The 11,856-nt window shown below is 41.8% G+C and overlaps 1 protein-coding gene across 2 annotated transcripts in view; it reads right to left on the bottom strand.

Moving 5' to 3' along the window:
- Positions 1–1,652: 1,652 nt before the first annotated feature.
- The window catches only part of MPZL1 (myelin protein zero like 1), a 76,869-nt gene continuing 66,665 nt past the window's right edge, over positions 1,653–11,856 (bottom strand). For both annotated transcript variants that reach the window (XM_043875948.1, XM_043875947.1), the window contains exon 6: positions 1,653–1,933. In XM_043875948.1, the coding sequence (XP_043731883.1) occupies positions 1,832–1,933 (102 nt within the window). In that variant the 3' untranslated portion in view covers positions 1,653–1,831. The remainder of the gene's footprint in view (positions 1,934–11,856) is intronic.

The following is an 11,856-nucleotide window of genomic DNA, read 5'->3' as shown; positions in this document are numbered from 1 at the left end:
ATTACACACATCAATGCATACACTTGGTCTCTCCACAACGTATTTTCTTCTTCCTTGAAATCTTGGGTGGCTGTACAATTCTCACAGTGGGGGGGTGCTCACCAAGAGTGTCCTCATCCTGGCAGTCTGAAGAATGCTGACATCTGAATGCCCGCATCCCTCCCCCACTGCCCCAGCTCCCCACTACACAAAAAGGTCTCCTAAAGGTTCTGGAGTTTTCACTGTGGAGGCAGAGAAGCCCCAGGGTACACTTTGCAGAACTGCTCAGGGCGAGTGTTCATCATTCCTCTTCTGCATGGGGCCTGTGGGCACAAGAGGGGGACACGCAGCCCAGCCAAATGGTTTTCCTCCCACGTGCAACACACACAGACAAACCAGGTTCAGAGCCGGCAGGTGTGTGTGATGGCAAAACTCAGTCCTGCCGACGTATGTATCAACAGAACGCAAGTTGGAGCACCATGGAATTAACAACAGATAGTCTCTCGGAAAATACAAGATCGTAATATATCATACACTTTTTCTCTGTGTAACCACCTCCTAGACATCTTTAAATCTAAATTATTCTTTATTTCCTTAGAACTTGGCCTTCAAAGTCTCTCAGAAAGAGAACAGTTCAGTTCAGTTCAGTCGCTCAAAGAGAACACGACAGGAAGAAAAAAGGAAGCAGCTCTTAGGCGACCTCAAGCTAAATGAGATGAAAACTAACATTACCGGTCACACCCACTTACCCCAGTGTGTTCTGGGACAGTATTCCTCCTGGAACTGTGAGCTTTCAATTTTAAATGGAAAAAATTCTTTATAAATCTAACTGCCTTGAAGCTATTATTATAGGAGCCAGGCTGCTGGAAGCATGACTGAAGCTTTATAAAGATTCTCTAGAGAGAGCTCTGCCATCCTAGAGACTGGCAATCTAATTATTCCATTCCTGCCTACTTAGAAGGAAATGAAATTCTGCTCCTTCAGCTACATGGGGACTTGTTACAAGCACAAAGGACTTCAGCAAAGAATATACCATACCTTTTGTTCTCCCAACAGTACAGTTCTCCTCAAGCCTCTCCTGATTCTCTATTTCAATTATGTATTGATTATGGTATGGATCTAGAAGTACCTGGAAAGAAATGACTTCTGGCATTGATCCTTTGCTATTCTTGCTATGATGAATCCACAAATTGAGATGATATGCTACAGAGTGTACTTTTTTTTTTTTGTTTTTTTTTTCAGAGTGTACTTTTATAGTCTACACAACACTGAAAGCAGAAAACTGCCCTGGTATTTCAGAGAGGAAAATAGCAACAAAAATCACAAGTGGCATAGCAAATGGATGCTTTCTAAAAACAACTGCCAAATAGGCGATATTTCCTGGGCTAAAGGCCATCCTGAACATGCTTCCATCATAGCATCTCCACTCTGCAACTACAATACACACAAAAGTGGGTTAAGCCCTTATATTAAAAGGCCATGTCTATTAGAATACTAAAAGATCTGCTACTTTCCCCATTAAGGCAAACCACATCTAAATGATGGTGATAGGAATGTGTCTGAATTTTCTCAACTGTAAATGACCCTGAAGGGAAGTACAAAAACAGCAAGACAATTTATACATACGTAGACTCATACCATCTCTTCATCATGCAACACTGGCTCCTTGCATTAGGAAGATTAAATAGAACATTTATACATATCCTTTATACACATCTTTTTCTCCCTCTATGACTAAACATGTGCTTCTCCGTGTTCCGGTTTCCAAGGCCACACACAGTTATGGGCTACATTTTCTGCACAAGAGTCCAGTTTGGATTTGTTTATTGCTTAGGATGTGATCACGGTCTTCTCAGTTTTTCCGAATGTCTGCGTACACCACAGACTCTGACTTGTTAATCCTGTCACTGTGATGTCCGCCAGAGTGGTCTAGTTGCGCATATATGACTGGGCCCTGGAGAAGAGAAGCAGAATTAGAGGTACGGAAAAACCCGTGGCCTTGTGAGGTGCAGGGGCAGAAGCCATGATTAAAGTGATATTGTTAGGGTTTCAGAGCAACAGGTCCTCCCTTTTGAATGTCTTCAGGAACATATGTTCCTTCTTAGGAACAGAATGTCCAGGACTGACTTTAAAATAAGACTGGGTATACTCGGTAACTGTTCAAGATGGTACACAGAGATTTGTTACACTATTCTGTCTACTTTTGTATTTGTTTTAAAACATCTGTAACAATATAATATTCCTTCTCAAGAGTTACCCTTAAATACCTGTCACAGAATTCCTCAACTCTTGTAACTGGGATCAGGGTCTCAAGGACAAATATGGGCACTTCTGCCAACCCAAGACCCACTGAAATCATGACTTTAAGAATGATACAAGAAGTCAACGTATGCAGTGCCACTCGAAAATACAATCAATTTGAACTGATCATTTTATACAAATACATACTTAAAAAAAACTTCCTATATTCTTCCCCATACCTACTTATAGTGTGACTCTTTTAGTCTAATTATAACCAAAAAAAACATTGCTTCTTTGATATCTAAGATCAGGTAAGCATTTTTACTGCTTAAAAATTTAAAATAACCCCAAAGCCACATCTACAGACTTAACAAGAAAACGCCCTAGATGGTCTAGAAGAGGTCCTCCTCTCACCCTCAGCAGTAAGGAAGAGGGCTGGCAGGGTCCCCCCAGGACAGCAAGATTGCCTGGGGCACAGCGAGTCCTGACTCTTGGGAGGGCCAAAGGTTCAAGTATCAGACAGTTGGCTTTATGTCACAACCCTTAGAGTCCCTTCCAACACAGAGGTTCTAAAACTGTAAACAACAACTACCACAAAATAGCCTTCTTTAGGGGTAAAAAGAAGTTTAATGGAACCCAAAGGCAATTGTCCCAATCCAGGGAATTTCTCCTTGAATAGTCTACTACTGCGCTTAAGTTTTCAATTTTGAAGTCATAAGATCAGTAGCCAAAAGCATGTTGTTTAAAATAAACACTCTTGAAACTTCTATATGAATCTAGAATGGTAGATATACGACATATGCATTTGGCGAAATGCACAGAAATGTACAACACAAAGAGTGAACCTTAATATAAACCATGGACTTTAGTTAATTATAAAGTTTTCTATACTAATTCATCAACTGTAACAAATGTACCACAACAATCCAAGTTGTTCATAATCAGGGAAACTTTGGAGAGGAAGGAGTACATAGGACCGCTTTACTTTCTGCTAGATTTTTCTGTAGACTTAACACTGCTCTAAGAAATAAAGTCTACTTTATAAGAAAAAACTGAATAAAATAAAATAAACATCCTCACTCGCTTCTAGAGAAGGGATAAACTGAGCTGTGCAATGGTGTACCTAAAAGAAGAGTTACAAAATAACACCCAAGGGCTAGACCCATTTGAACTCTGGCAGATCTGCCTTCTGAGCTTCTTGAGCATGGTGGTAGCACTGGTGAGCAGTAGCCTTGTGGCCTCAGGCCAGGCATATTTTTAACCCCCCAAGCATTAGTGTCTTTATCTCTAACATGGCACTAGACGTAGTATTATATTTCTTAAGACTGTTGTAAGAATTAGATGATATCTACAAGTAAAACTTAAGCAATGTCTGACAGCATTCAAAATACATTAATCATTTTTACCATGAACATACTGCTATACAAATAGACTTAAAAGTACACCAACATTACCAATCAAGTAAATCAAGCAAAGTCACTTTGTTTTTGGTCAGTGTGTGATACTTTCATGGCTGTCATGGGTAATGCAACAGATCATGCTGTTAACACCGAATCAAAGTGAAACCCTCTATACTCATCTCAGAAAGCTGCAAGTTAAATGTGATTCTAAAAAATAAAAAGTTAAAACAAACAAACAAGTGTTGTTCAAGTCATTATTTAAGGTGGTTTATTACATGGCAAAAGGTAACCTGTCCACTGTGTGAGTGGGAAAGAGAGAAAACAGAGGAAGCAACAAAGGAAAATAACAGAATAATCTCTGAATCAGTCAGTAAATATTAAGAAACTAGGAAGGTCTTTCATGTGAGACAGTATAGTCTTTCACGGCACGAGAACTCGACAGTTTGTCGAAAGGAACTGGGAAAACACTGAAGGATAAGAGGAGCCCCTTACCACTGACGGGTTTAGTTTCTTCAAATTGCTCCCTGATGTCCTCATTCTTTTCCCCTTCAGGCCAGTGTCTTTGTTAAATGCCTAGAACAGTCCCCAGCAGACTGCAGGTGTTGGATGAAGGATGAAATAATGAATCTAGAGGAATTCTCACCAGAATTGGGATTGGGAATCTGCCAATGAATGTAGCTCAATTTTGAATAGCTCTCTAAAGTCTGGTCTGAGGGAGATTTGGAAGCTGATGGTACCCTGAGTCTCTGTGGAACATGACTCAGGACTTTGACAAGAAGTCAACGGTCTTCTTTGGCCAAGACCATTGAGGACTTCAGGAGGGGCCAGTGAACCAAGAACTTGGAAATGTACCTGCTATATCGCTAAAACATTCACTTTGGGGTGTTTAAGAGTTAGAATAATATCAACAATAACACCTATGCTAACCTAGCTGTTTTTACTGTACTATACACATCCTGACACTCACCCTTCCTCATCCTCTACCTTTTTTTTTTTTTTGGTGCTGCCACAAAGAATTACAACAACCAAGTGAAAAATCACTCCATACGTATATATTTTCCTCAACTATTTATTATTATTATACTAGTAATCCTTACTATTAAAAATGTTTCAAAAAAATTTTTTAAAAATTTTAGTTCCAGTTAGAAATGAAATTATCCCTGGACACTACCTGCATGAAATTTATTTTAATATAAAAACACACCGGTGACAGAGTAGGGAGAACCTCCGGGAAGAAAGGGTTATGGAAGAGCAAGGAGACCTATCTCTAAACACATATTAATTTCTTAGAAGTTATTATGTCCTGAATTACACTCTCCATAGCCTCTGCAGCCCTTTAGAATCTGAATCTGGTCCTTCAGGCATTAGAGGAATCAACCTTGACACCCTAACACAGATATCAAGATTTGCTTTAACCACATGCTCACTGACTGTTCACAAAACACATTTTCAGTATTTATTTCATATCACCAAATACAGATGTGAAACAGTGTGTGTTGTGACATTCTTTGAGATAAATGAAACTAGCTATCAAAACAAAGTTGAAAAGAACTGGATATAGGCAGGACAGAATAAGTATATGTCTTAAGAGCCACACAGAACTGGGTCTAATACCAGTTCTGGCCATAGCTACTGACCTTGAGCAAGTGACTAAACCTAGCTCAGCCTTGGTTCCCTCACAAGTGAAATAGGGATAGTGAAGGAACTTAACTCATGGGACCGGTGTGAGAACTAAATGAGACAATACATGTGTTGTACTTCTGGAGACATTACATATCTATGGACTAAAGTTGACAAAAACATAACTGTTCCACTCACTGTCCTCCAAAAATACTTGCCCACCCCCCCACCTTTTTTTGGGTTGGGCCATGTGATATGTGGGCTCTTAGTTCCCCAACCAGGGATCAAACCTGTGACCTCTGCAGTAGAAGCTTAAGATCCTAACCACTGGACTGCTAGGGAATTCCCACTTGCCTTTTGTATACAAAGCATTAATTGTTTCCAGAAAAGGATCTAGAAAACCAACTGCCCCAAAGATGTACACACAAAGATCATTTGAAATCAATGTCATTCAAAACTAAGCTTTACAAAGAACGATACTCCAAACGCTTTAAGTAGTGCCCACCTGACACCCTTCCCAACCCAACTGCCTACTTTGCGGGAGGAGTCCCCTCTGCCTTTTATTTTTTTTAATTAATTTGGAAACCAACTGTATTTTTGGCTGTGCTGAGTCTTCATTGCTAGGAGCAGGCTTTTTCCAGCTGCAGTGAGCAGGGGCTGTTTGATAGCTGCGGGAGGGGGATTCTCTCTGTGGGGGCTTCTCCAGGGGCGCGGGTCCCAGTGGTCACGGCTGGCGGGCCCCAGAGTGCAGGCTCAGTCGTGGCACAAGGGCTAGTGACTCTGTGGTATGTGGGATCTTCTCGGACCAGGGATTGAACCTGCGTCCCCTGTATCGGAAAGCGGTCTCTTAACCGCGGGACCACCAGGGAAGGCCAACAGCCCTAATTTGGCTCTGGTGTTCACTCCCTTCACTCAGGTAATTTGACTCCACCCTCTCCTGCCCCTGGGGCTTCCCTCGTGCCTCAGCTGGTAAAGAATCTGCCTACAGTGCGGGAGCCCCAGGTTCAATCTCTGGGTTCAATGCCTGGGTTGGGAAGATCCTCTGGAGAAGGCAACGGCTACCCACTCCAGTACTCTTGCCTGGAGAATTCCATGGACTGTATAGTGGCAAAGAGTCAGACAGGATTGAGCGACTTTCACTTTCACCTCTCCTGCCCCCAGGGGTAAAGTCAGTTATAACTGCTGCCCCCTTGCAGAAGACTGGCAAGAGGCATCAGTATGTGACCCGCTCTGGCCAAGGGAACTAGGAGAAGTTTTCTGGGGGGCTTCTGGTAATTTTCCTCCATAATAAAAACCACCTGGGAGGAGATTCAGCTCTTCCTACAAGGTGCCTTTTTTTGTGAGCTGCCTCAAAGCATGGCAGTCATTCTGAGGTTGAGGGAAGGAGCCTGAGAACAAAGACAATATGCCCAGAGGATGAAAGAATAAGATGGAAAGAACTTGAGTCTTAAGGACACTACTGGACCACTAAACTAATGAACACAGAGGTACCCTGCTTTGGGGTCTCTTGTGAGTTAACAAATCTCTTACTGTTAAAGGTATTTTTAGTCAGGTCTTCTGTTAATAATCTTCTAATTATAACAAAAAATAGTGGCCAAAGACAGATGAGTAAAATAGCACCCTGCCTGGCTATTATGTTTTCATCTTTTGTAAATTTCCTTCCTAGAGCACTAGTATTGTTTCTCTTTTGATAAAATAACATGGAATTATTTATTCACTCAAATAGTAATGACTAATGCTATTAGACTCTCAGATGATGCCTGCAGGTAGAAAATGGATCAAGGAACATGTCTTGATAGAACCACTGGAAGAAAGTACTAAGGGATAGTTTGCAAACATTCCTGCCGTGTGTCCATTTCCCACATCTGACTGCAGTGCGTGGGCAGTGACTGCCTAAACCTGTCCTTGTAAGGCACAGTGCACCATGTTGCTTGTATGTGTGTGTGTGTAAGTCGCTCAGTCGTGTCTGACTCTTTGCAACCCCATGGGAAGCCTCCCAGGCTCCTCTGTCCATGTAATTCTCCAGGCAAGAATACTGGAGTGGGCAGCCTTTCCCTTCTCAGGGGATCTTCCCGACCCAGCGATTGAACCCCGGTCTCCTGTGTTGCAGGTGGATTCTCTACTGTCTGAGCCACCACAGAAGTCCACAGTGTACCATGAACCTTTATAATTAGCAAAGGAAAAATGAGAAGGTCTTTAGACATCAACTTGCCCTAACCCACTATTTAATGAGAAGGTGTTTAGACATCAACTTGCCCTGACCCATTATTTCAAAGATTAAGGGAACAAATGCTGAAGTTAAATAATTCCCTGCAAGCTTACACCATTAGCTGGACCCAAGAGTCAATACTAGTTTGTAACACATGACTAACCCTTAAAACACTAAGATGTCTATCTAATAAATATGAAGATTTTCTCAAGGTTGTTTGTTAGGATGTACACATAAATAAATTCTCCATATCATGGAAAAGCTTGAAGATGATCTCAACAACCCAGGAGCCTCTGAGGTTCTGTAGGGCAGGGACTGGATGATAATCATCCCTGTGTTTCTCATGTTCAGCTAACACTGCATATACGCTGAGCACTTAGATGTGTGTGGAAGTGATACATACAATGGAAAGATCAGGTTGTCAAAACAACTGCTACGTTTGGTTATGCTCAATTTATAAAAAGTATTTAATCTCATCAATTCCCTAATGAGATGAACATATTAAGTCAAGCCAGTTTTCTCCAAACAGAAACCTTTTCTGCTTCAGTCTAAACAATTGGAAGATAGAATATCAAAAGGATTCTGGTGAGAACAACTTCCATAAAACCCTCTGGTGCTCAGACAGAGAGGTATTTCTGTCACACATACCGAGGGTGCCATATGCTGGTGAGTAAGAACACCCACCAGCACCTCTGGTGCTTAGGAATTTTATGGAGTATTTGAAGCAAATGTTTTAACCCCAGGATAGCAGCTCTTGTTTTAAGGTGACCACTGAATGAGAACCTAAATAAAACAAAAATTGGAAGATAAATCTGCAAGGAAATCACAGTTCCAAGTCTCATGTTGACTGGCAAAGGCTTTATAAGTTCCAGAATCAGGTTAAGGCAGAAAATATCTTTAACAAGTTGTACAACTGTAAAATAAAAGATATATTATGACTTGATTAAAAATGACCAAGTAAGACAAAGGGTACTCCAGGTAATGTCACTGAACAGAAACCCTGATTTGCAACATGTTCAGCATTATGCGAACCAAGAACTTCCAGATGTCCAGGCTGGGTTTAGAAAAGGAAGAGAAACTAGAGATCAAATTGCCAACGTTCACTGGATTATAGAGAAAGCAAGGGAATTTCCGAAAACAACTATCTCTGTTTCATCAACTACGCTAAAGCCTTTGACTGTGTGGATCATGACAAACTGTGGAAAGCTCTCAGAGAGATGGGAGTCCCAGACCATCTTACGCGTCTCCTGAGAAACCTGCATGCAGGTCAAGAAGCAACAGTTAGAACCCTGAATGAAACAACTGATTGGTTCAAGATCGAGAAAGGAGTCGACAGGGCTGTCTGCTGTCACCCTGTCTGTTTAACCTAAACACGGAGCACATCATGAAAAATGCTGGGCTGGGTGAGTTACAAGCCGGAATCAAGATAGGCGGGAGAAACACCAACAATCTCAGATATGCGGATAATACCACCCTAATGGCAGAAAGGGAAGAGGAACTAGAGAGCCTCTTGATGAGGGTGAAGGAGAAGAGTGAAAGAGTCAGCTGAAGACTAAATATTAAAAACACTAAGATCATTGCATCCGGCCCCATTACTGCATGGCAAACAGAAGGGGAAAAAGTGGAAGTAGCGACAGATTTCCTCTTCTCGGGCTCCAAAATCACTGCAGATGCTGACTGCAGTCATGAATTCAGAAAATGATTGCTTTTTGGCAGGAAAGCGATAACAAACCTAGACAGTGTGTTGAAAAGCAGAGACATTACTCTGTTGACAAAGGTCTGTATAGTCAAGGCTATGGTCTTCCCAGTGGTCATGTGTGGTTGTGAGAGTTGGACCATAAAAGAGGCAGAGCACCAAAGAATTGATGCCTTCAAACTGTGGTGCTGGAGAAGACTCCTGGACAGCAAGGAGATCAAACCAGTCAATCTTAAGGGAGATCAACCCTGAATATTCACTGGAAGGACTAATGCTAAAGCTGAAGCTCCAGTAGTTTGGTCATCTGATGAACATAGATGACTCATTGGAAAAGACCCTGATGCTGGGAAAGATTGAGGGCAGAAGAAGAGGGCATCAGAGGATGAGACGGCTGGATGGCATCACCAGTGCAATGAACATGAACTTGGGCAAACTCTGGGATATGGTGATGGACAGGGAGGCCTGACGTGCTGCAGTCCATGGGGTCACAAAGAGTTAGACACGACTGGGCGACTGAACACCAGCAACAATGAGAGAGAAGAGGCCTTCAGGGACCTGCACTGAGCACAAAGAAAATCACCTGGGAATCAAACTGTGGGGAGCACTGAGGCTTTCCTCTCAAAACTGACCTGAGGTCCTACTGCAAACACTGAACAACGATAGTACAGATTGACACAGTGCGCGAACTGCTTCCCACTAACCTCCAGAAAATGCCAGAGTCAGGACTGGGCAGAACCCTGGGAGCTTACTCACAGGAGAGCTGAGCCTGGCTCTGATTCAGGACAGCAAGCACAGCAGGGTGGGGTCTTGATGCTGAAAGCAGGGCAGGCAAGAAATGGCAGCCCACTCCAGTACTCCTGCCTGGAGAATTCCAGGGACAAAGGAGGCTGCTGGGCTATAGTCTATGGTCTCGCAGAGTCGGACACAACTGAGCGACTAACACTTTCATTTTTAAGTCCACTTCCTGAGTGCCTTCACTATGAACAGACAGCCAAGGATCATTGGGCAGTTGAGGAAAGCTTTTAACATGAAGACAAAATTTGTATGAGAAAAAAGGGAATTCGAAAGAAACAATAACAGAAGAAAACATTTTTTAAAAAATTACATAAAACAAGAAAAAATTATACAGAGGGATAAGACAATGTATTCATGAAAACAAGTAGGGGCTATTAGAATCTGAGAATAAGTAATAGTTCTTGAAAATTAAGAGGAAGATAACAGAAATTAAATATTTAATAAAAGCTGGAAGATAAAGTTGTAGAAATTTTCTAGAAGAAAATTGCAAAGCAGAAAAAATAAGAAAGAACTGCTCTAGGAAATGATCCAATTCTTAACAGGAATTTCCAAAACAGAGAATAGGAAAATGGAGGAGGAAATTTTCCAAAGAATAATGGAAGACCGTATCCTAACTGAAGGACATAGCTTCCAGATTGAAAGAGCCCATTGAGTAGCCAGTATAATGTATGAAAAAAATCTCACAATTTTATAAAATTTCAGAACACAAGGGATTAAAAAAAGACTCTAAGAGAAGGGGAATAAAACTGGCCCTACACAAAGGAGGAGGCATCAGAACAGTATCAACTTCTTGGCACTGGAAGCTAGAAAAACCAGCAATGCCTCAAAATGCTGAAGGAAAACTATTTCCAATCTGGAATCCTACCCAACCAGATTCTCAGTCAAGCTTGAGGGAGGAGAATAAAAACAATTTCAGACCTGCTGAAGACAAACATATTATTTTACAGTTTTGGAGGTTGAAAGTTTGAGATGGGTTTCACTGGGGTGAATCAAGGCATCAGTAGAGCTGCATTCTCCTAGGGGCTCCAGGGAGAATCTGCTTCCTTGCTTTCCCCAGCTTATGGGAGCTGCTTGCATTCCTTGGCTTGTGACCCCTTCCTTCATCTTCAAAGCCAGTAGAATAGTCTTCAAATCTCTGGCTTAGACCCTCCTGCTTCCCTTTGGTAAGGACCCTTCTGATTACATTTGGCCCACATGGATAACCCAGGAAAATCTCCCCATCTCAAGATCTGTAAGGTAAGGATCTTGACATGTCATGTAACATATCCCACAGGTTCCAGGGAATGGGCTGTGGACATCTTTTGGAGGTCATTATTCTGTTTACCATACAAAGCCTCAACATCCGTATCTGCTATGCATCCTTTCTCAAGAAGTTATGGAGGATATGCCCTACCACACTATGGGAATAAAGTAAAAAGGTGAGGATCTGAGGTCCAACAGAAGAGAGAGAAAGAAAATCTCTTGGGAGGGGAGGCCCAGGATGATTCCTACACAGCAGCCTAAAGCACAACAAAGCCAGAATATCTCAACAGGTATGTCTCCATGAATAAAATGAAACCAACAGAATATCTGATGTGTCTGAATGTGCTCAGAGTTTTTTGCCTGGAGAGTTTTTGAGATGGAGTGCATTAATAGATAAGCACTTAGAAAACTAAGCAAAGATAAACCAAAGTAAAGATGAGCTCTATGATAAACAACAACAACAAAAATGTACAAAAGACCAAATGTATGCAGTACAACAGTGACAAAAACAGGCATATGTAACAGTGAAAAACAACACCTAACCACATATCCATACTGGGAAGAAGCATGTGGCTGTGTATATACTGGAAAGTGTATGCTGGGAAGAAGGGCTTGCAGGGAGGGGCTAAACTCAGTAACAAAGTAGCTCAGAAATATGAAGATAAATATCAGTG

The sequence above is a fragment of the Cervus elaphus genome, chromosome 20 (genome assembly GCF_910594005.1).
Source record: "Cervus elaphus chromosome 20, mCerEla1.1, whole genome shotgun sequence".
Lineage (NCBI taxonomy): Eukaryota > Metazoa > Chordata > Mammalia > Artiodactyla > Cervidae > Cervus > Cervus elaphus.
This window is presented reverse-complemented; position numbering and strand designations above follow the sequence as displayed.